Raw genomic sequence first — 24,753 nt, 5'->3', positions numbered from 1 at the left:
ATTGTGTCACTCCCCTATGCAGAAACTTCTGACACCTTTCATCGTCATGGATTTATCACCTGGCATTTGGGCTCCTTGAGCCCGGACTTAAGCCTCTTTCTCATGCATCCTGTGAGCATGGTGTGTGTCACTCCTGGCTGCCCCCACCCACTACATGCAGTGTGTCTCCATTTCTCTGCCCAGACTCTGTCCTCTGAAGGAATTTGCTCCTCCTGCCCCGCCTCTGCCACAGGCGCTCACTTTGTATCAGTTGCTTTCTAGCCATCCTGGCCTATCCCAAGAGCTGCCCTGATGGATCTGCAAAGTGGCCATGGTTTGTAGAGCTGGAGACGAGCTCTTCCTCTCCCAGGTGCCCATCACCGCCACCTCTGGCACTGCCTTCTCTCTCCTTTATGGGGTCTTAAATGTGTACTTATCCAGCACCTCCAGGACAGGATTCTCATCCATTCAGTTTTCAGTCCATCCTGGTCTTTCCCTTCTGTCACACCTGCATTCTCCCTGCAGTGCCTGAAATGGGCTGGCCCTCCTGCAAATACGTGTTTGCATTCGTGGATATGAAAGGGAAGCAGGGCTGCTCAGAGCCCTCTCTGCTTGTTCTTTCCCGGGTTATCCATGTGAATCTGATTATTGCAGGATAAACTCCAGATTAAGGCTGCTCTGTCAGTGTCAGTGCAATTCGTTAGCTCTTCATTCTAAAGCAAAAGCCCTACTGTGCCCTTCTGGGTGTGGAGGCAGGTATGGTCCTGGCCTGAGTTGGGGTGATCCTCTCAGCATTCTCTGGGCAGCCCCTTTGCCCATCAGAGTTTGCCAGGCTGGGGTGGGTGAATTAGGCCCTTCCCTCAGCCTTGCAAACATTGAGCTATTGTATAGAACCAGCTGGCTGCAGGGCCAGGGACCTATCTCTGTGGCCCATGGTGGCCAGCATCTGTGGGTCTTGCCCCCCTCAGCACCGCCGACGTCCCATGTGGACAGGACCAGGTGTCTGTATGCTGGGGGTTTGGTGGGGCTGTCCATGGGATGCCTGTGCTGTGCCCTGAGGGGCTGGTTTCCAGGCTCTCTGCAGGGGGATCTGTGTGAGTTTGGGTGGGACATCTAACAGGACAGAACACAGCTCTGCAGGGCACTCTCCAGAGTGGACTCAGCATACATAACCCCTCCCACCTGCTGCAGGGCACTTTCAGACTCCCGAGATGACTGACATTAACACGGGCTCATTAACAATGTTGTCACCTTCTAGAGAAGGCACTTCCCTCCCAGGCCGCCCTTGCTGACTTTCTCGCCTATGGATGGGAGCCCCTTGCCTGGCTCTGCCTGGCTGGCCGCTGCCTGCGGTTGAGGACACTCCCATTGGGGGTACTTTGGGAGAGCTGGCTCTCTAGGGCTCTGCCTGTTTTCTGTCACCATGAAGTAAGGAATAAACTGGCCTGTCCTCAGGGTGCCACACCCTGCCCAGCTGTTGCCCCCCAGAGCAGCCCCTCTCCATGACCTTTCCTCCATTGTAAAATGCGGGAGTGGGACTGGAAACAACACATGCAACCCTCCTCTCTCCCCCAGGGCTGATGATGAGTGCTGCTGGCTTGGGCTTGGTGCCTTGAGGCATCTTCTTAGTCCCCACAGAGATCCTGGGAGGCTGGTGGTGTTGTCAACTCGTTTGCTCGGAGGAGTTAAAGTCCTGTTTAGTGTCTCCAGGTCTGAGGACTGTGGCCAGTAAAGGGACAGGTGGTCCTATTTTGACCCCCTGCTGTCACTGCTCTGTCTGCCCCTGCCAAATGGTGGGCAGGTGGCAGGAAGCACAGGCTGCCCTGTGGAGCTGAGCCTGGTCTGAGCAGTGCACCCCTGGCTAGTTATAAACTGGGGCCCCCCATTTGTGTTCAGCCTGGAAGGAGACACCACGTGGTTTCCAGTGGAACGGGCGCCCCCAGAACACCCTGCCCACTGATAGGGTTATGCTGGGGGCCCAATGAGGCCCTCCCCACCTCCCCTCCCTTGGTCCACTTTTCTATGTGAAGAAATGTTTTCGTTATGAAATAACTGATAAAAATAAAAGAAAGTAAGTGCATGTAAGATGTTACAAAAAAGCACACACAAATCTCCCTCAGTTAAAGGGACGTGACTGACCATGTAGTCATGAGATCAGTGAGATCAGTTTAAACAGCTGCCTGGGTGAGTCTAACAGCTGAGGACACGATGTGGCCTGGGCTGGCCACCCTTCCTCTTAGCTCTGAGTGCTAAGTGAGGTAATAAGCCCTCCTCAGGCAGGTCTGGGACTCTATGTCACCAAGATCTGCCGTGTATCCAGCCTCCATCTCCCGTTTTGTAACTCAGAACCTGTCTGGTGCCTCATTCCCATAATTGAGGTTTCGCTGCATACCTTTCCTTCTCTCTGGCCCGGCCACTCTGTCTTTAACCCTGTTTTTGTGCTTGTTTATTGGTTTGGTTTTTATTTTAAAAACTATTTAATTATGTTCAATTCATTCGATGAGTCATCTCAAATTCTATTTGGAATGAAGTGGAGCAAAAACAAACTAAGGAAGGAAGTGGTAAAGGAGAGAATGGGGTTGGGGGAGAGGAAGGAAAGAGGGAGGGAGGAAGGCCAGTGGGCATCAGGCATCTGTTACCTGGGATACAGAGGTGAGTAACCTGCCCTCTCAGCAACTCGAAGTAGGTTTTGTTTTTCCTGGGGGAACTTTTGAGAGGCGGTTCTCCCTAGTGGCTAGTCCCCAGGAAGGCACAGCCACTCAGCTTCCTGGTCAGAGGGTTCTCCCGGAGAGTGCTGTTCTTGTTCCTGTCCCTCAGGCCCTTGGCAGGCTGGCCCTCAGCCCCGGGCGGACATTGTCCTGTGAGCTCCGTGCCTGCATGCTCACCGTGGGGCCGGGCACACCTGCCAGCTGCTCCTGGCTGTGGTCCTGGGGATTCCCACACTCACCAGGCTCTCCCACCTGGTGGGCTATTCCAGCTGCCTCCTTTATGCCCAGAGCTGCCGAGACATTAACATGAAGAGGGGTGTGCTTGACTAAAGCAGGGGAAGGAGCGAAACGTAGGAGGAGCTGTTTCTGGAAGGGAAAAGCAGCCCTGGCCGGTGGTCCCTGCCCAGGCCCAGCACGGTAAGTTCCCAACTCCCCAGGTGCCGCCTCTTGGCTGGGCTGGCACTGGGCACTTTGTCTGTCCCTGGCCACCCTCCTCTGTGGCCTCCGGTACTGGCTGCTTTGCAGTGAAGGGGCATTTCCAAGTCATTTTTCCCCTTTCACTTCAATGCTGCAGATGTTTGGTGGGATCTTGTGTCCTAAGAACCGTCCGCCCCATCTGCCCCTTCTTGGGAAACTTATCTGTGAGAAGAGCAAAGGGGAGCTTCCGACTTCTTTGGAAATGCTGACATCTCTGTGTCCTCCCCGAGCGTTGCTTACCTCTCCCTGCTGCCAGTCTTCCTGAGATGCCTCTTTCCATATGGTTCCAAACCAGCCTGAGCTCCTGGCCAGGGAGGCAGGATCCTGTGACTATTTGGTTACAAATAAATAGAGATACAATCTTAGTCTGTTGTTTCTCATAGTTGAATGTGAAGGTAAAATGACAAGATTACTTTATTTTAGTTTCCCACCCTCCATGGGGTGTACTTTCTCTGGCAGTTCTTAATGATTGCTGCTTATGTTTAAAAGCATTAAGCAGAAAATCAAGTTGGGCAATCCTGATAATTAATTGGTTCCTGGTATTCTTGTTCTGGAAGGGAAAAAATGTCTTATTAACCCTGTGGCTTTGGGAAAATCACTTACCCTCTCTGAGCGTTGTTTCTCCTACTGTTAAATGGGCATTGTGGTCACAGTTAGTTTTGTGATCTAAGGGGGATCCCACAATGCACTTGTGGATAAAGTGCATTTCCAGGGCCTCACACAGGCCAGACACAGAAATAAGATAATGGAATAAGTAGCTAATATTTCTTTGGCACTTATTACTGGCCAGGCACTGTTCTAAGCCCTATGTTTATGTTTCCTTATTTAATCCTTCCAAGAATGCTGTTTCTGTCTCCCTTTTCCAGATGAGGAAACTGAGTCACACAGAGGGCAAGTAAATTCCCAAGATCAGATGGCTTACTCGAGCAGTAGAGCTGGCTGCCTACCCAGGCATTAGTATTCCAAAGAGTGTGCGCTAAACCCCCAAATCGTATGTGCTGGATGGTGGAGGAATCAATGAAGGATGAACAAATAAATGCCTTGAAATTTGCCAACTGAATGTTGTTCAGGTTGTTGCCTTTGAAAAAGATTTTACATGTATTTATTCTCCATTTGCTTGGTGAAACAAAAACAGAATGTGCAGAGGTGTCTCAGCCCAACCTGTTTAATTGTCCCCACCTCACACATAGCCCGGCAGCTATGATCTGTGTCTCTCGTCACCATGCCCTTCATAGTCCTGCTTCCTTGCGGATTTGTCCGTTGCTTTTGTTTCTTTTGATTTATTTATTTGTTGGAGATGGAGTCTCGCTCTGTTGCCCAAGCTGGAGTTCAGTGGCACCATCTCGGCTCACTGCAATCTCCACCTCCTGGGTTTGAGCGATTTTCCTGCCTTAGCCTCCGGAGTAACTGGGACTACAGCCACATACCACCACGCCTGGCTAATTTTTTGTATTTTTAGTAGAGACAGGATTTCGCCATGTTGGCCAGGTTGGTCTTGAACTCCTGGCCTCAAGTGATCCACTTGCCTCCACCTCCCAAAGTGCTGGGATTACAGACGTGAGCCACTGTGCCTGGCCTTTTGTTTCTTTTTACAGAGCTGTTTACATTGCTAGTTTTCAGGGCGGGTGAGGCTGCTAGGAGCAGCGCACAGGCCCTGGGGACAACCAGGGGAGCTGATATTCTCACTGCAGGCTTAGGCCTTGCTGGGATTCCTAACATGACGTCCATAAAAGGGCTTCTTTTTCTTTTTTTTCAGACAGCGTCTCAGGCTGGAGTGCAATGGCACGATCTCAGCTCATTGCAACCTCCTCCTCCCGGGTTCAAACAATCCTCCTGCCTCAGTCTCCCAAGTAGCTGGGTTTACAGGCACCTACCACCACACCTGGCTAATTTTTGTATTTTTAGTAGAGACTGGGTTTCACCACGTTGGCCAGGCTGGTCTTGAACTCCTGACCTTGTGATCCCCTGCCTTGGCCTCTCAAAGTGCTGGGATTACAGGTGTGAGCCACCATGCCCTGCCAAGGGCTTCTTTTCTTTCCTCTTCACCAAAAGCCAGTGAGGACAAGGAGAGGCAGGGAACGGGGTGCCATGTTTAACCGACCCTGGCTCAAGGATCCTGGCACTGCCCTGCACCCATATTGGCCCGTGGGTAAGCAGGAGCGAGGGCCAGTGCTAGTCACTGCTTCTTTGGCCAGCCTGGGCTGTAGCTAGAGGCCTGGCAGATAGTGGAGACCTGCTTTCTGCCAGTGGTCAGAGCCCCCCTGGGAAGAGGGATGGTCACCTCCACTCCAGAGTCTTGGGTCTTAGGGAGGCAGAGATGCTAAGGGGACTGCTTCTTAAAAGGTAGTCTTGGGGAATTACATGAGAAAGCACTTAAAAAATATGTATTACCGTTTTCAGTACTTGAGTAGGCACAGGATACTGAGTTCAGCTCAGTGGGTGAGAAAAATCCGTAGTTTATAGTCATGTGTATCCAAGTCACAATATTAGCTTTTACCCAGCTGTCAAGCTGATACTTAACCACATTGCTATTCTGTGGGCACTGTCTTCCTAAATAGGCCCCAGTTATTCCATGTTATAACCTTGGGAAGGAGCAGATGTCACTGCTTTTCATCCTACTCTTCTTTTAGATAAGCCTGTTAAAGTCAGTGGGTACATTTATTTTTGTTAACCCAAAACTAAAGCTAACTAGCTGTCTGTTATTGAAATCTAACAACAGCATCCTCATGCCTCTTCAGATGGCCAGATGACTCCACAGCCACTTTGGGATTAGTGGTTCATTTCTTCCTTTCTTCATTCTACAGACTGCTGTGCTGGGTGGCTATTGCGTGCAGAGTGCCACCCGAGTGGCTAGAGATACCTCTGGGAGCTAGACTGCCAGTGCCTCTGCTGGATCTGCATGGGAGGGGGCTGTAGAGCTCAGACGACAATTCACAGTTAGTTGTTTTCTTGTAGTTGTGGTCGACACAATAAAGTAGACCAGGGCTGGACGTGGTGGCTCACGCCTGTAATCCCAACACTTTGGGAGGCCGAGGAGGGCAGATCACCTGAGGTCAGGAGTTCAAGACCAGCCTGGCCAACATGGTGAAACCCCATCTCTACTAAAAATACAAAAATTAGCCAGGTGTGGTGGCAGGCACCTGTAATCCCAACTACTGGAGGCTGAGGCAGGAGAATCACTTGAACCCGGCAGATGGAGGTTGCAGTGAGCCAAGATCACCCCACTGCACTCCAGCCTGGGCAACAGAGTGAGACCCTGTCTCAAACAAACAAACAAAAAAACAAACAAAAAAAAAACAAAACAAAAAGGAGACCAAAGTAGAAAGAATATATTAATGGCATCCCGACTCAGGTCGGGTAGGGAGATCAGATTATGCTTTGCTGGAAGTTGCCATCTGAGCCAAGTGCTTTGAGAAATCACAGGAGTTAACCAGGTAAAACTGGGATACATGATGAGGAGCATTCTAAACTGTGTGTGGTATGTGCAAAGAACCTGGGGCAGGAGGAAGCAGAGCGGGTAAGGTAGGGACAGGGAGTGAGGGAGGCACACGAGGAGGCAGGGGCTGGCTCACCCAGGGCTCTGAGGATCAGGCTGAGCACCTGCCTTTCACCCCATGGCAATGGGACGTCAGTGAAGGATACTCCATTTGAAATGCCGCACTAGCATTAATTGCATGACATAGGCTTGGTTTGCTGCAGCTGAGCTCTACTCTTCGGACTGCCTTCCACCTGCAGGATACGCACCCATGCCAGGTGCACAGTGCTGAACGTCGAGCAGTGACTTCCCTGGGCAATGGAGATTCTGTACAGTTTAACTGGATGCATCGGCAACATACAGTGCAAGGCTCAGGGACAATCTGCAGTGAGCAAGGCTAGCTTGTTAGTCTCAGGCAGGCATTGGACTTTTTTGTCTTTATTCTATGAACAGCCTGACAAGGCAGACATCATTATCCCGCTCCACAGATGGGGTCACTGAGGCTCATGAGTGCCCTGGCCCAAGATTCTGTAGCTGGCAGGTGGTGTGGGACTCACACCCAGGTCTGTCTGATGCCAGATTTCATTACTATACTGTGAGGTTTTGGAAACTTTTGATTTGTTCAAACAAGCAGTCGAAGGACATAGGTTAAAAAAGAACCAAATTCTGGCTGGGTACGGTGGCTCACGCCTGTAATCCCAGCATTGGAAGCCGAGGTGGGTGGATTGCCTGAGGTCAGGACTTCGAGAGCAGCCTGGCCAACATGGTGAAACCCTGTCTCTACTAAAAATACAAAATTTATCCAGGTGTGATGGTGGGTGCTTATAATCCTAGCTACTAGGGAGGCTGAAGCAGGACAATCGCTTGAACCCAGGAGGTGGAGGTTGCAGTGAGCCGAGATTGTGCCACTCCATTCCAGCCTGGGTGGCAGAGTGAGACTCTGTCTCAAAAAAAAAAAAAAAAAAAAATCAAATCCCCACCAGAGTTGGGCTCTCATTGATTACAAGCTTGTCTCGAAATTAACCTTCCTGTCAGGTGGGGGCTCCCAGATCCTCACCTGTGGAGACAAACATCAAACCAACTGGAATCCCATCCCGCCTGGGGAGGATCCCATGTCTCCCTGGGACGTCGTGGACTTCAAGGAAGCTTTGTTGCAGAGGGAATGGGGCCTGTGTCTTTCACTCTTCCCTCCTCCCTGTGCTCCCCCTCTGCATGCCCCACATGGGTGAGTGCAGAGGAGGCTGCTGGCTTTCTGGTGAGTGTGCTTACTCCTGCCCGGGTGGTGGCCATGGTGTTGATGTGACAGCCAAGGGAGCAGCTCCAGGGTTGGCTGCTCTGGAAATGTGCTTTGGCAGTGGCCTTGGGGAATCTCCAGTGGCCTTTTCAGTCCCAGCAGTCCACGGCCTCGCCTCCTTCCGCCAGGGCCCCCGGCCTCCTGCTGTCTTCTCTGCCTTCGTTAGGTGGATTTGCTTGGCTCTTCCCTCGGTCTGCTCCCAGATGTGCAGAAAGACTCTTTGAAGCTCATGTCTTCCTTCTGATCAGGCCTGTCCTCCTGAGCAAGAAGCCACAGTTCACAGTGGAAAGCATGGTTCTCATAGAGATACTAGAGCGAGCATCACCACATGTTCTAGAGTTGTCCGCTGGTCTTGGCAAATGGCACGTGGTGGGGTGGGGCGCTGTGGGATGAGATGAGGCTTTAGGGTAGGGTCTTTAGGGTGAAGCCTAGGGTGTGCTAGGATAGCGCACTGCAGGATGGCGCCCTGCAGGAGGGCACATTGGGACTGAGAACTGTAGGGTCACTGCAGGACCATGTGCCATAGGGCCACTGTGAAAAGCAGGTTTGCCCTAGAGTGCCATGCGTGGATTGCTAACTCCAAGGTGAGATCGGGACATGAGCACACAGTCCTGGCAAGAGGAGGGAGATGAGGCTGAGGCGAGTGGAGGACCTTTCCTAAGGCTGCAGGTGCCAAGCGGTGGACCCTTAACTTGGACCCAGACTGCCTGATGTGGAGCCTGTGTGCTTTGCCATGAGGCTAGGCTGCTTTCTCCCAAAAGAGGTGTTTTTGCCTTCCTGCCGCTTAGTCTGCTCTCACCCACTGCGTGTGACACACTAGGAAGTGCTCTGTCCTGGGCAACAGAGCGAGACTCCATCTCAAAACAAACAAACAAACATATGTGGAACCAGAATGACCCTCCAGGCAGTGCATCTAATTCTTTATCTGAGGAATGCCTCTCCTCCCTTTTCACTCACTGACTCAGGGAGTCCAGGGCTGGGATGACCTCCAAGTGTTTGATCCACAGCTGTCATTTTACCAGAAGAGAAAGGGAGTTTAGTGACCTCATTGAGTCCATGGGGCCAGTTTGTCACATGGCCAGGATGAGCTCCAGGACCTGTAGAAGGAAAATGCTTCTAAAGAGCAGTCTGGCCGGGCACGGAAGCTCACGCCTGTGATCCCAGCACTCTGGGAGACTGAGGCCAGTGGATTGCTTGAGCGTCAGAGCAGCCTGGACAACATGGCGAGACCCCCATCTCTACAAAAAAAATACAAAAATTAGCCGTATTTGGTGATACATGCATGTAGTTCCAGCTTCTTGGGAGGATGAGGTGGGATGATCACTTGAGCCCAAGAAGTCACTGAGAGGCTGCAGTCAGCCGTGATCACGCCACTGCACTCCAGCCTGGGCGACAGTGAGAGCTTGACTCAAAAAAAAAAGAAAAAAAAAAAAAAGCAGCCTGGAACAGGGCGGTCTTTGCAGGCTTACCTTCTGCAGGTTTAACCTTAACCACAGATTCTACCTGGGCCCCCCTTTTCCCTTTCTCTTATTTGGGTGTTGAAGGCTGTGGTAAGAGCATGCCAACAGGGACACAGGTGAGGGAGGCATGGGCTGGGCAGAGGCTGGGTGGGAGGCTTTGCTGTCTGGGTTTTTTCACCCTGGAAAACAAGAGAAAAAAAGAAGCAACTTGTGTTTCTATCTCATGGGAACTCTAATCACGAAGGGCTTGGATTTGATCGCCATCGGTGCTAGGGTCCAGAAGGAAACCACAGCTTGGGAAGGCTTCTGAGGACGTGAGCGGGCAGCTCTCTTTTCAAAACACCTAGAGAGTGGAACCCCGTCTCTACTAAAAATACAAAAAAATTAGCTGGGCGTGGTAGCAGGCACCTGTAGTCCCAGCTACTTGGGAGGCTGAGGCAGGAGAATGGCAGGAACCTGGGAGGTGGAGCTTGCAGTGAGCTGAGATCATGCCGCTGCACTCCAGCCTGGGCGACAGTAAGACTCTGTCTCAAAACAAACAAACAAACAAACAAACAAACAAACAAACAAAACACCTAGAGATAGTGAGTTTGCAACACAGATTTGCAGGACTGGTGCCTACAAGTAGAGAGAGTTTTTTAAACCTTGTATGAGGTTAGGATTTCGGGTTTCTCAGGAGCCAGGTTTAATAAACCTATAGCAAGTTAGTTTCTCAGTCATCCTACAGTCATGAAATGCATTATTGTGCACACACAGGGTTTAGATTTGTGCAACCCAAGTGTAGGTATATTGTTTACTTTCAAATAAAGACTCAAAGGGACATCATATCCCTGAGTCTCCTCTTGACAAGCACAGTATTTTGGAAACTCTTGGCAGTAGTTCCAGTTCAGTATGGGGCTTGGTTCTCATTTTAGTCCAAGTCAAAGCAGCTGAGGGGGTTCTACCCCAGTGTGTCAGGGGGACCTGTCATAGGCATGTCCTCTACTTGATTCCAGATTTAACCGCTGAATGATTCAGGGGGATTTTAGTGCACATCAGATCTCAGATGCTGACTTGGAAGTGACGGAAGGGCCATAGTTTCTCTCCCCTTTTTGGCACAGGGCTAGAACAGCTCCCCCAAGCAAGAGTCTTTTATCCTCACTGATGTTCATGTGATTCAGGGGCAGCCTGTGCAGGAGAGGGTGTGGACCACCCAAAAGCCAGGAGATGGAAGGAGAACAGAGTTTCGGCATCAGAAGGTGCTACTGCAGCTTAACTGTGGGATTCCAACACGCCCGCCCACCAAATCCTCGTTTCCTCATCACCATCCGTATGTTACCATCCTGTAACATGTAACATAGGGATGGTGATGTCTGCTTACTGGGGTTTCTGCTGGGCTCCGTGCAATGCTCTTCAGGGTTGTGCTATGGAAGCTGCTGAGCACCACATGCCTTGGAGGTGGCCAGGCCTGGGTTTGCACATCTGGAGGCATGAGGTGGACAGATGCGGGTCTGGGGCTGGGGATTCGAGTGGGTGTTGAACTCTCTGTGTTCTTGGAGGGTGGCCCTGAGATGTGCTGGGTCTCGCCTCGATTTTAAGTGGATGTAGACTTACATAGAAAATTGGGCATGTTGGGGGACGGGCTGAGTTCCTCCTTCCTACCCCTCTTCCCAATACAGAGGTTAAGGAAGGAGTGTCTCTGGGCAATGCTGGGACACTTCACAGGAACCCTGCATTTCTGAACACTTCATGGAAGCAACTTTGTGCAATTCAACACTTTTTCTGACTTTTCACCAGCTCAGGTGCTGGGGCCTCCCTGTGGTGATAGCACAGATTACAGTTTCCTCCATTGGCCTTGACCTTAGAAATTATGTAACTATTGATTTAAAAGGTTTTTTTTGTTTCTTTTTTTGGCAGTGGTTGCAATTTGTATGGTTTCCGGGTTTGAACATTGGAGTTACTGTATCAAGGCGTATAATGCTGAATTGGATTCAGAGATTATTGGATTGAGAAGATCCCGTGGGTCTGTCTGACCTGCCCTTCTCACTCTGCAGCTGAGGAAATGGGCCCTGGGTCCCGTCAGGGACAGCAGAGTCCTCATGCCTTCTGGGACCCTTCCCTCCTTCCCTCCTGCCGTCAGGGCCCTGCCTGAGGGACAGTGACACTCCTACCCCATCACGTTGGTGCCGGCAGTGAGCAGTCACGTATTTGTGTGGTTGTCATCTTGGAATGATGTGCCATGTGAAAGTTAAATAGCTTTGCCCAGTGAGTTATATAATGCTGTTTGTATGTTAAGTTGCATGCCAGGCTTTCACGGTCAAATGATAAGCGTGACATAGGGTCTGAAGCGACAGCCCACTTGTAGGAACTGGGCCAGTGTACTCCAGCATGGCATTGCAATGGGAGTCACTGTATTTTGGATGTGTGGTCTGGTCAAGATGTGGGACACATATAGTCAGATCCCGGTGGGTTCATATAAGACCCAGGACCATGGTCGGTCAAACTCCTTGCTGTTCTCCCCTGAGATGTTGGCTTATTGAACACTTTTTTGAAGTAAATGGGACCCTGGTTAAGCTGAATTTCCCTTTGATGGGATTGGTTCTATTAGGATTGCATCTGAGCTGCTTGAATTTGAGTCTTACATGTACAGGTTGTATGAATTAACCTAAACGGGTTTTTGATGTATCATTTCCTTACTTTTCGGAGACTTCATTTTAGTGCATTCAGTTTGCTTCTGGGATTGCATTCTAAATACTTTTTTTTTTTGTTTATTTGTTTGGGACAGAGCCTTGCTCTGTTGCCCAGGCTAGAGTGCGGTGGCACGATCTCGGCTCACTGCAACCTCCTCCTCCCAGGTTCAAGTGATTCTTGTGCCTCAGCCTCCTGAGTAGCTGGGATTACAGGTGTGCGCCACCACACAGGCTAATTTTTGTATTTTTAGTAGAGACGTCGTTTCACCATGTTGGCCAGGGTGGTCTTGAACTCCTGGCTTCAAGTGATCTGCCCACCTCGGCCTCTGAAAGTGCTGGGATTACAGGTGTGAGCCACTGTGCCCGGCCGTATTCTAAATACTTTTTATACACACTGACAAGTTGTCCTCTGAAATCTTGCATCTGTTTATATTTCACCAAAACTTTAAAAAATGTTTTCAAGATTTTTATTTTTGCTGCTCTACTAGGCAAAAGAGTAGTCTCCTGTTTTGTAGCTGTCTAGTCTGAGCTGTGAAAGGCTTTGGGTTAGGGCTTTGAGAAGATCAGAGGAACATGTTTAGAGCCTCCTGCAGCTTTGTGGGCACAGGGGATGAGCAGGGGGTGCACCTCAGAAGTCGGGGTGGGCGGGGTCTGGAGACCACGGGACTTCACTTGACCAGGTCTGCCCAGCACGGGCAGTGGCCATGCGGTGCCAGGCTGGGTTCCAAGCCATTGACAGAATTACCTCAGTGAATCCCTGGACAGCTCCATGAGACTGGCCCTGTCTGTTACTATTCTCACTTCAAAAGGCAGGAGACAAAGAAGTGGAGTGACCAAGGGGCTTGCCCAGGGAAAGCAATGAGGAGGTGGACCCAGGGCTGAGCTCACCAGCACCTTGGTGTAGAACTCAAGAGCACACCCCTAGATCCTGCCCCTGTCTTGGGAGGCTGAGACGATGATCTCTGCTGTTTTGGAATTGGTACTAGGCTTTGCATTGCTATGATTTCAGGAAAACATCTGTATTGTTGGTCTCTGAAATATACATAGAATTTGTTTTCTGTTCATTTCTTGCCAAAGGAGTCCAGGTGAGCTGCACCTGCCTGAGTGGGATCCCAGGTGTGATCGGGGGTGTTGATACCTCTGATGGTGGTGTCTGTGGGCCTGCTTTGATCGGGGAGCAGGAGGAGTGCTGGAGGCTCTGTGTCCCCCCAACTCGGGGGTCTCTGGGCTCATGTGTGCAGCATTACCTGGCTTGGGCCAGAAAGAGACTTCGAGGGAGCCCTGTAGGGGGTGTCTGGGTTTCCCCATTCACCTCTGCCATCTGACAAGATCGCTTCCCTCTTTGAGCCCCAATTTCCTCACTTCTGAAATATTGGAGAGCCTTCTTACTCATACAGTTGCTGGGCATTTTTCCTGAAATAGTAGATCTCTGTCACCATAGTATATAACAACCCTTATGCACAAGGAAGGGTTATATAACTGTAAAGTAATTATAACCCGAGTCTTTTCTCTCTGTTGAATAGGCTCTTTAAAAAAGAGTAGATATGATTGACAATTCCTGAAAGTCACTCATTAATTGGTTCTTTCAAGTAAATAATAGCAGCCATGATAGTCATAGTGCTGGTGTCATCTGGCACCTCCCGTGTTGGATGGCAGGGCACTGTTTGCACGCCAAGTGATGCCTACCTTGCCCTGACTGGAGGGTGGCCTCACTGGCTCCTGTGGAAGCCCGTCCTGATGCTGGTTAGTGGCATTGCGTCCTCTGGTGAGCTGAAGCACACAACATGGTGTAGACCCTTCTGAGGTGATAAGGTGAGCTAGCAGTTATGATTGACTTGCAGTTTATAATTAAACTATGGGACAGCTGTCATTGTTCCCTCTCAGTGGTGTCTGTGTCATGTAGACTGGCAGGAAAGGAAACTTCAAAATGACCCTTGTTTTGTTATTTGCAGGCTCCAGGGAGTTCCACACTGTCCAGTTCGCTCTGCCATGATAAACCTCTGTGGTGAGTGTCTGTGTGGGTCATGCATTCCTGTGTCTCTGGCTGTAGGTCAGCTCTCCACAGAGGAAACTTGGGCATGGCATCATTTTATTCTGTAGAAATCATAATTTCTGTTTTGGTTGTAAACATTGCCAATCAAAGGTGATACAGGCCACGTTTTCTATCCGTTTCTAAATGCTGTGTCAGGGTCAGAAGCCCAGCTGGTAGAAACACCTGTGATTGTCTTTGAATAAATAATTGCACTGCTGAGGCCTGATTGTGCAAGTGTCACTTTTGGGGGAGACTCCAGGGTGTGCTGGCAAGAGCCCCTTTAGAGCAGATGATGGGGGCCCTGAGCCAGCATTTTCTGGAGAGGCACTCACTGTGGATCCTCATGACCGTAGGAAGCGCTTCATTTCTGTTCTAACAGTGTTCAATTTGACTTGGAATTAAATCCATGTCTGATAAATAAGGTAGAGAAAACAAAATCCTTGGGAATTGTTTGGATGCTGATTTGAACAAATCAACCTTAAAAAATAAATGTATGGGCCGGGCGCAGTAGCTCACGCTTGTAATCCCAGCACTTTGGGAGGCTGAGGTGAGGAGACCATAAGGTCAAGAGATCGAGACCATCCTGGCCAACATAGTGAAAACCCATCTCTACTAAAAATACGAAATTAGCCGGGTGTGGTAGTGCATGCCTGTAATCCCAGCTATTCGGGAGGCTGAGGCAGGAGAATCCCTTTAACCCGGGAGGCAGAGATTGCAGCAAGCCGAGATTGTGCCACTGCATTCCAGCCTGGCGACAGAGTGAGACTCTGTCTCGAAAAAGTAAAAATAAATAAAAATAAAAATAAATGTATGGTATTGGATGTTTGATGTTATTATTTCCTTTCAAGGTGTGATAATGGCATTGTAGACATTTTAATCAAAAAGTGCCCTTATCTTTTAGAAATCAATACTGCAAGATTTATAAATGAAATTACATAGTATCTGGGATTGCTTTAAAGCAATCAAAGTGGTGGAGGAGATTGCTGGGGGTATTGATGGACAAAGGTTAGCTGTGTGTTGGTAATTTTGAAGTTAGGTGATGTGGGTACATGGAGGTTTGTAAAACCATTTTATATGGTTTTGAATTTTTCTAAAATTAAAAGAAAGAGAGGAACACATAGGAGTAGTAAAAATGAAAACTCCAAAGCTGGTGGCAGCACTTTGGAGGGACTTAAGGACACGTCCTGTGGACCCATGCCTCTGGCTTTACCTCATGGGGGCACCGATTGGGTTTGACCTCATCCCCTCTCCCTGGAACCTTTTCCACCTCCTCCTGGATACCACCCTCAGCCCTAATGTTAGGAGCCCTCCTGGGAGGGGCTCAGGCCTCCCTGGGAACCACAGGGCTGGTGGAGAATCTGTGGTCTGTGGGAGGCCCTTGTCTCCAGTCACATTGGGTGCCTGGCTCCCACACTGCCAGTCCTGCCCACGTCCTCAGGCTGCTGGCCATGACATGACCATTTCTACCCTCTTCCCTCTTCCCTCCTCCACAGTCTTCATCTCACACTTGGGGACCTGCCCTGGCCACCTGGGCCCCTGGCTGGGTGGCCAGCCCCACATTCTACTCTGCATCCACCTGGCCTGTGGTTAGCTGGGTGGCGTCCCAGCGGGGCCCCATGGAGCTCTTAGCCTTCTGATAGGAGTCTGCTGAGTTGCTGCTCAGTAGATGAAAGGCCGCTTTGATTATGCCCCAGCTGGTCCCCTCTCCACGTGAGGTCCTGCCTCCTTCTTGGGCCTGCAGGGTCCTCCACGACCATAGCTGGCCACCTCACCAGCCTCATCCTTGGCCGCACCTGCCCCAGGATGCCACATACGGACACGAGGAGCTGCTTGCTGATGTTTGGCTTCTGCTCACACCATCTCCTCTTCCTCCCGGCCCCCTCCCGGTGTCCCCTCGTGCCGACCTTGATACCTCGGAGCAGGGTTGAGGCTCCCTCTCCAGGAGTCCCACCTGGAACCCTGTTCCTGCTCCCAGTGAAACCACAAAAAGTCCTTCCCGCCTTCGTGCTTTTGCATCTGAGCCCATGTGTCACTGCTCTGGGTTGCTTTCTCTTTGTGCGTTCCCTGGCTGCAGCTTGCGGTACCCTGTCATGCCCTGCTAGGAAAATTCAATCTTGTGCCCCTCCCCACACTGCCCACCGTTATGGGAACACAGCGCAGAGGCTGTGCACACTGTAAATTCCCGTAGCTGGCCGCCCAGGTGCTGGTGTGAACACCCAGGGGATGAGTGTCCGTCGTCTTCACCTTTTTCCTAGGGGATGTCTGTTGTCTCCTTACCCTGCTTCTGATCTGCCCACTGCTCTCTCGCAGGCTCGTCATCCTGAGTCCCACCATGGAGGAGGGCCATGGGCTGGACCTCACTTACATCACGGAGCGCATCATCGCCGTGTCCTTCCCCGCCGGCTGCTCCGAGGAATCCTACCTGCACAACCTGCAGGAGGTCACGCGCATGCTCAAGTCCAAGCATGGGGACAACTACCTGGTGAGAGGTGGGCAGCTCCGGGAGCCTTTGGGCAGGCTCTGCAACAGGCACTGTGTAGGGATGGGCACTCACAGAACACTGGTTTACACATGAGGGAGAAGCTCAAGGGCCTGGGCTCACACAGCTGTCCATGTCGCCCTCGTCCTGTGTCTCTCTGCTGCCACGCCTGGGGAGGAGCCTTATGTGTCTCTGTAGGTAGCTTTCAGGGACACACGACTGCTGACCACAGGGATGGCTGTTGCCTCGTCCTGCACTCATCAGTGAGGCTGGCTCCCCAGTGCCTTGGGACATGTCCCCGGCCAGCCACCCCTGCACTCCCATGCTGCATCCCTGGTATCAAAAGACAAACTTGTGACTCTCCTCCTGAGCCAGAAATTAGGAAGACAAATTAGGTGGGCACCCAAGAAACCAGGGGCTGCCCTGGAGACAAGGAGACAGCTTGATTTTCAAAACACACGTGTCGAGTTGATGGTGGAGCCACATCTGAGGAATAAATAATACAGAACAGCTTCTCACCATCTCTCACCCTCTGATTGGCCCCTTGTTTTCTGTTCCCATGGTTGATAGCCCAGGTGGAGGCTGACTTCCTTCTGCTGTCAACAGTCACTAATGGGATTGAATGACAGCTCCCTGGCACCCTCTCTCTACCTGCCTTCTTATCTCTAGTAAGGAGGCCTCCTTATCTGTGGTAAAGCTAATCTGCCCCGCAAGCCTACAAGGTGGTCATTGTCTTCCTTGTTGGTCTGCTCCAATGACTGGGGCACCAGTGGCTGGGAGAGGTGGACCCAAGTGGCAGAGTAGGATGTGGCCTCCGTCTGATGCCAGAGCAGCCCTGGCCCGGGTGCTTCCTGTGTCCTGACCCCTCCCCAATCCTTGATTCACTCAGGCTCCTGCCTCTTTCTCGTCTTGAAGCCCATCTTGTCTGTGACCTGGCAGTGGACAGGAAGTGGTGGCCAAGCCCCATCTGATGGTGGTGCCTCTCACCAGGGGCCCTCTCCTCCCCAGGGCTTCCTCCTTCATCACTGAGGCAGTGTGCTCTGCAGGACCATGGCTCCTTCCTTTGGAAGCCACTCCCAGGCTGGTCAGCACATCCCGAGTCTCCTCTCTGGCCATCCTTCCCCTCTTCCCCAGTCCACCTTCCCCAAAGAGACCATGCAGAGGGCCTGGAGCCCTGGCCAGCACCTGTCTGTGGGGCCTTGTCAGGGCCAGAGCTCTCCCTGCAAAATGGCTATGGCAGGGATCTTTTTCTTGTGCAGGGTTAAGAAATGAACTGTGGGTCTCAAAGCAGCGCCCCCCTTGTCATAAACAGGGCTTGCTGGGTGACCAGGACAAGCCCCCACCCTTCACTTTCCTCACATCTCTGACTCTGAAGTGAGAAGGACGTTTAGTTAATTTTTAAGGCTCCTTGTTGCTGGAACATTATTGTTATTATTTTTTTCATTTTGAACTACTGGAGTATTTAGCAAGGTTCCACAAATGGCTGTGATTTTTTCAGTGAACTTAGGCCGTGGCTCTTGGCTGGGCATGAACTCAGCCCTTTCCAGGCCTGGGGCCACCAGGCCATAGAGGAGGGACTGCCTTCCCCACCATGTGCCACCTCTCTATTGGGTCAGTTTGTGTTGTCAGGAGCAAGACCATGGAATTTATTTTATATATATATGTATATATATTTTATATTATATATTTTTTATGTGTGTGTGTGTGTATATATATGTGTACATATATATATCCTGTATGTTGGGATATTTTGTAGCCATGAGAATTAAAAAAAAAATAGTAACACGGTAAATTGCCTGGTTTAATACTAGCTAACGAAGTAGAATATAGACTTTATGTGTAAGGGTTCTGCATGCCATCCTTATCTTATTTATTTTATTTGTTTTGTATTCTGTGACCACACACGTCTATATTTTTCAATCTTTTCTGATCCTCAGTACCTGGAAGGGAAACATCATGTAAAAATGCAGTGTGTTTTCTCCTTTCATCTCTGATGTCAAGGATTTGTCTAAAAGCTTTTTATCCCCCAATTTGTGAGTGTGAAGATTTTAGATATTTTTTTAAAAAATTAGTATTAATTAAAATTAAATAAAAATTAAAGTATTAATTTTTTAAAATATTAAAATCTATTTTACGCAAGGCATTTTTTCTCTCTTTTATAGGTATTGAATCTTTCAGAAAAGAGATATGACCTTACAAAGCTTAACCCAAAGGTATGGAGTTCATCCCTTTATATTCTGCATTTTTGAAAAATGTAAACAATGCTTATTTTGTGCAAAAATAATTTGCTACTAGTCTTTGTGGAATGTGACTTGATAAGGAGTATTAGGAATTGTTCATATCAATTGTTTTAATTACTTTTTTTTTCAGTTTGAAATAGTTAGAGATTCATAGGAAGTTGTGAAAATAATACAGAGATCTCCTGTACTTCTCACCCAGTCTTTCCAGTGGGAGACTCTTACAACACTAATAGTAAAATATCTAGGTCAGGAAGTTGGCATTGGTATAGTCCACGGACCTCACTCACATTTCCCTGGTTTTGCGTACATGTGTGTTTCTCGGCATCGTGTGTATAGATGATAAATACTACATATATATGTATAGAACAAATCTATACACGTGATGCTTCCTCCTCCCGCCTCCTGGGATCTTTCATATATACTGCATATATATATGCATGGAACAAATCTATAACAAATATATGTATAGAACAAATCTAAACTGCATCATGTGTATAGATTTGTTAAGCCACCACAAACAAGAGACAAAACATTTCCATCAGCATGGGGCTCTCTTCTCCTAGTATCTCTTTATGGTCATAGTAATCCACTCCTTTCATGATAATTTTCATTTTTTAAAAAATTGTTAAAATTTTTTCAAATTTTACTTTAAGTTCTGGGACACAGGTGCAGAACGTGCAGGTTTGTTATATAGATATACATGTGTCATGGTGATTTGCTGCACCTATCAACCTGTCATCTAGGTTTTAAGCTCCTCACGCATTAGGTATTTGTCCTAATGCTCTCATTCCCCTTGCCCCTCACCCTTCATGATCATTTTCAATAGCAAAGCTTGGGATAATTTTAAGACTCAGTCAACATAAGTTGTGGTAATATATGTATGTATATTCTATATGTTGAAATATTTTGCAGCCATTAGAGTAACAGAGCGGAAACATGATAAGTTGCCTATTTTAATACTAGTTATCAATAGTAGAGTATAGAATTTATGTATAATGGTATCTCAATTATGCTAAATGTATATGGAAAAGAGACTAAGGGATTCATGAAAACATTGCAGTGGTTATCTTTGAGTGGTGGCAGCGGTAGTGACTTTTCCTACTTCCTGGCAGTTTTCTGAAATTTCCAACAATCTTACACTATTTCTACGACTTTCATCGTAAGATAGAGCCCCTTGTCCTCACCCTACTGACAAAAGGAAATCAAAGGAAAAGCAACACCCCCATGTGGCCACAGGCCACTGTGGACTTCTGTGTGCCTCAGGATGCTCAGAGCTGCAGTTCTGTACCGAGTCACTGTGTCTTTAGCACATGGTGGTGATTTTCTTTGTCCAAGCACCAAACTTAATCAGGGTTTTGAAGGTGCTTCCTCCTTAAGTCCTGCCTTTCCAGGAGATTGTCTCTGAGGTGTTGTCTGCACAGTGTGGGAGATGGCTGGCTGCACTCTCCAAACTGGGATTTTAACCCGAGTGGGGAGATTTTGGCAGCAGCTTGGGCCTAGGACTGCTGTTTGAGATCTCACTGGACTGCAGCCCTCTTCACACAACCTGCACCATCGGCAACTCAAAGACCTTTCTAGAATTGTCACCCCAGCTGCAGAAGAGCAGATGAGCCCCTAGAGGAAGAGGCATCACGTGGGCAGTATAATGCTTTATTTTTTCTTCCCAGTGAAGGAAGTTGGTCCTCGTGCTCACTGAGTTTTAGGAAAGGGCCACCCAGCATGTTCTTTACTCCCAAATGAAATGTATCGATGATGAAAGAAGTCATTGTGAGATGGCCTCAGAAGGTTTCAGGAAATGGAAACTGAGGGAGCTCCCCTCTCTTGTTGCACATCATGGAAGTGGGCTGGCCGGAGCTCCACGCACTGCCCCTGGATAAGATGTGTACCATATGCAAGGCACAGGAGTCCTGGCTGAACAGCAACCCCCAGCATGTGGTCGTCATTCACTGCAGGGTGAGCGCACCCCCTCTCACATTTGGGGGTCTGGCTAGGCTTTAGCCTTTGGAGTTGAGATGGAGACAACTGCTGCATATGAGCACATTTCCGCTTTGAGCTGGTGTGATGCGCTCCTTATGGGTTTGTCTTTAGGTTTTCCTACTTGCTCTTAAAGAAGGAAACAAAGAGTTATCACACCTCCCCAAGTTTGGCCTTAGAATTTATAGGATTGTGGTCCCTGAATGTGTAGCTGGACATTTGAAACTATTGACCCCAAATTGACCACAGTTATGAGAGCAAATCGTTTCGTTTTTATTAAATTTTATTTTTCATGGAAAGCCCTCCTTTTCAAAACAGCTATGCCCTTTTCAGATGGACTGTGTCAGACTTTCCATGCCGTCTTGAGTTATGGTAATCAGTTGATAGACTAGATGATGGCATGATGCCATTGCAGTAAACATGTCGTCCTTTCCACGTGGAGCCATTGCAGTGCAGATGTGGCCTGTGCATCTTCACAGAGTGGCTGGGACTGTCTGTGTGTCAGCCCCAGCAGGCTTGGTGGATGCCGGCAGCCCAGGTGCATAGCTGGTGGGCACTCCTCCTCCTGGCTGCATCGGGTTCCTTCCATGCTTCCTCCTCCTACCTCCTGGGATCTTTCCTCTTAATTCCCAGTTTTCTCAGCTGCTTTGCACTGCTCCTCAAATGTGATTGGTGTTGAAAGGGGTTGGACTGAAAGCAAACTCACTGAGGGGTAAGCGTGTGAAGCTTAACCCTCCTGCCAGAAACTTACTATTAGAGAAAAGCTCTTATCCCAGTCACACCTTGAGTCAGGGAGGAATCCTTTGGGAAAGGATGTAGCCAGGGGGCTGGGGTCGCTGTTCGTTAATGGGCAGCTCCCTGTTTTGTGTGTTTGACAAAGCATTCTTAGGACCATCAAAGTATCTAGGAAGTGTTGACGGTTCAAGATAGAAGTGTTTTTTTTTTCTTCCGGACTCTTTCACACTAAAAAACTGCACAGAAATCCATTGTATTATGGAATTTAGTTTGAAAGAAGCTTCCATTTGAGTTATGTTAGACTCTCAGTATATCTTTCCCGCAAAGGCACTAGGTAGGCCGGCCTGTGGATGCTGTTTACAGCTGTAAGGCATTTGATGACCATTCGATGTGCAGAAAACTTCCATCAGGGACACACAGATGTTATTTGCTTCTCTCTGGTATTGTCTCTTTCCTCACATCTAACTTGATCATATTTTCCCCCCAAATGGACAGGCACACCCATTAGGACCACCAAATTGTCTATGATGACCTGATCTTTTCAAGTATTATGTTAAATTATGGATCCTCCACCCAAATTGTGTTTTGGTGCAAACTAAGAGAGAGAAAAAGAGAGAGAGAGAGAGAGAGAGTCAGACAGACTTTTAAATCAATGTAATTCTTGTTAATTAAAACAACCTATGCTTTTCAGGCTTGGTGTGGTGATCTTGACACAGTGAGCCTGATATTGATGGATCATCATTGCCCAGGATCACGTAGCAAGCTGTTCTAAGCAGCATTCCTGAGCTGTGAGCCTGGGCCCAGCAGCAGCACCTGTGGAAAGTGCAGGTTCTAGGGCGCACCCAGACCTGCTGCCAGCTGCATTGTCAGAAGACTCTTGGAGTTGCTGGACTTGAAAAGTGCCATCCTTGGCCATTTATTCCATTTTAGTTGTTGTTCACTTCAATTTTTTAGATGAAATTGAAAGAAATGATGAGATTATTTAAAACATATGGGTCCTAGTGGGGACCACCTAGAGCTTTCTAAAATTCATCATTTTGCTAAGCAACTTTAGGCTTTCTGGACAGCTCTTGTTAGTGGAATTCATGGGAACATGTTGAAACTTCTCAGAAGTGATTTGCTAATCGCTTGCCCTCTTCTGGTGCCATGTAAATCATTTTTGAAAAGCTTAGAAATTGTGCCCTGAGAGATAAGCCCTCTTTTAATTTGAAATTGCTGATGTCGATGTTAACAGAAGTTCATCATCATCACTGCAGGGGTGAAATCGCTGACATTTGGCGAAATCCGCCTGCTTTGCAGAATGCGCGTATCCTTCCACACATGCCAGGAATTTCTAGCATAGCTGGGCGTGTCTCAGCCTGGGCGGGAACAGAGTGAGGGTCAGTCCTGCTATGCTTCCCATTCTGCTGTGTGATGCAGAGGCTTGTGTTTGTGTGGGTGTGTGCAGTCTCCTCCTCACCCCTCCACATCCTGGTTATTGACTGACCAGAAATGGCCTGCAGTTCTTTTGGGAGATTTCATCCACACCATGCCTTTTGTTTCTGAGTCCATGGTGAAGAATACCCATGGAAAATTGTGCAATTAGTGATTCTGTGATTTTTGTTAAGAACAGTTCCAAGTCCAAAAGAATGCAGCTTGCACTAAAACGTAACAGTCCATGAGCCTATCGTGCCCTCTTGTGTTTTCTACATCCTGTGAGCTAAGAGCTTTATTTACATGAACATTACATGAAGATGTCCTACTTCAGTTCCATACGTAGTTTGAGTGGAACATGGCCACCTCCATCTGTTCACGTACATCCATGGCTGCTTCCACCCACAATGCAGGGGTAGGTTTGAATGGTTGAAACAAGACTTTGCAGCCTGCAAAACCTTAAATACTTACTATTGCATTAAGAAAGACCTCATATCAGGGTACTGCTGGCCTTGTAAAATGAGTTTGAAAGTGTTTGCATTTCTTCAGCTTTCTGGCAGAGTTTGCAGTAGTCTGTTTTCTGTTACTTATAACAGAATATGTGAAACTGGGTAATTTGTAAAGAAAAGGAATTTATTTCTTATATTAAAATTTATAGGAGCTGAGATGTCCAAGCTCAAGGGGCTGCGTCTGGTGAGCGCCTTCTTGCTCTTGGGGACTCTGCAGAGGTCCTGAGGCTGCACGGGGCATCACATGGCGAGGGGGCTGAGGGTGCTAGCTCAGGTCTCTCTTCCTCTTCTTAGAAAGCCACCAGTTCCGCTCCTGTGATAACTCGTTAACCCATTAGTTAATTAATCCGCAGATGTATTAACCCATTCATGAAGGCAAGGTTCCCCATGACCCAGTCATCTCTTAAAGGCCTCACCACTCAATACTGCCACATTGGAGATTAAATTTCAACATGAGTTTTGGAAGGGGCTAATATTTAAACCATAGCAAAGTTTTCTCTTTTTTTCGATGATGGAATTCATCAGTTAAGTGATCAGGTCCTGGGCTTTTCTTTGTCGGAGAGTTTATATTACTGATTCAATCTCCTTACTTGTTATTGTTTTGTTCAGATTCTCTGTTTCTTCATGATTCAGTCTTAGTAGGTGGTATGTGTCTAGGAATTTATGAGTTTGTTCCAGGTTATCCAATTTATTGCTATGTAATTGTTTGTAGTTTTTTGTGTTTCTTTGTGTCTAAATGGCATCAGTTATGATGACTGCTCTTTCATTTCTGATTTTGAGTTTTCTCTTTTTATGTTAGTCTAGGTAAAGATTTGTCAATTTTGTTAGTCTTCAGGAAACCCAACCCTTAGTTTTGTTGATCTTTTCTATTGTTTTTCTAGTCTCTCCTTTATTTGTTTCTGCTCCAACCTTTGTTTTTTCCTTCCTTTGCTAATTTGGGGTTTAGTTTGTTCTTTGTTCCTTCAGGTGCAACATTAGGTTTTTTGTTTTGTTTTGTTTTTTGAGACAGAGTCTCACTCTGTCACCAGGCTGGAGTGCAGTGGCGTGATCTCGGCTCACTGCAACCTCCAACTCCCTGGTTCAAGTGATTCTCCTACCTCAGCCTCCCTAGTAGCTGGGATTACAGGCACGTGCCACCACAATGAGCTAATTTTTGTATTTTTAATAGAGACGGGGTTTCACCATGTTGGCCAGGATGATCTTGATCTCCTGACCTCGTGATCCACCCACCTCGGCCTCCCAAAGTGCTGGGATTACAGGCGTGAGCCACCGCTCCCGGCCTAACATTAGGTTTTTTTATTTGAGAGTT

At 48.4% G+C, this 24,753-nt stretch overlaps 1 protein-coding gene across 2 annotated transcripts in view; it reads left to right on the top strand.

Moving 5' to 3' along the window:
• LOC129026176 (tensin-3-like) overlaps positions 1–24,753 on the top strand; it is a 229,640-nt gene that overhangs the window by 68,467 nt on the left and 136,420 nt on the right. Inside the window, exons 5-8 of one of the 2 annotated variants that reach the window (XM_063656016.1) lie at positions 14,015–14,067; positions 16,405–16,576; positions 18,736–18,786; positions 20,644–20,766. In XM_063656016.1, the coding sequence (XP_063512086.1) occupies positions 14,015–14,067; positions 16,405–16,576; positions 18,736–18,786; positions 20,644–20,766 (399 nt within the window). The remainder of the gene's footprint in view (positions 1–14,014; positions 14,068–16,404; positions 16,577–18,735; positions 18,787–20,643; positions 20,767–24,753) is intronic. The other variant, XM_063656015.1, reaches the window with a different exon arrangement.

Source organism: Pongo pygmaeus, chromosome 19 (assembly GCF_028885625.2).
Source record: "Pongo pygmaeus isolate AG05252 chromosome 19, NHGRI_mPonPyg2-v2.0_pri, whole genome shotgun sequence".
NCBI lineage: Eukaryota > Metazoa > Chordata > Mammalia > Primates > Hominidae > Pongo > Pongo pygmaeus.
The sequence above is the reverse complement of the archived record's forward strand: the minus strand, read 5'-3'. Positions and strand labels throughout refer to the sequence as shown.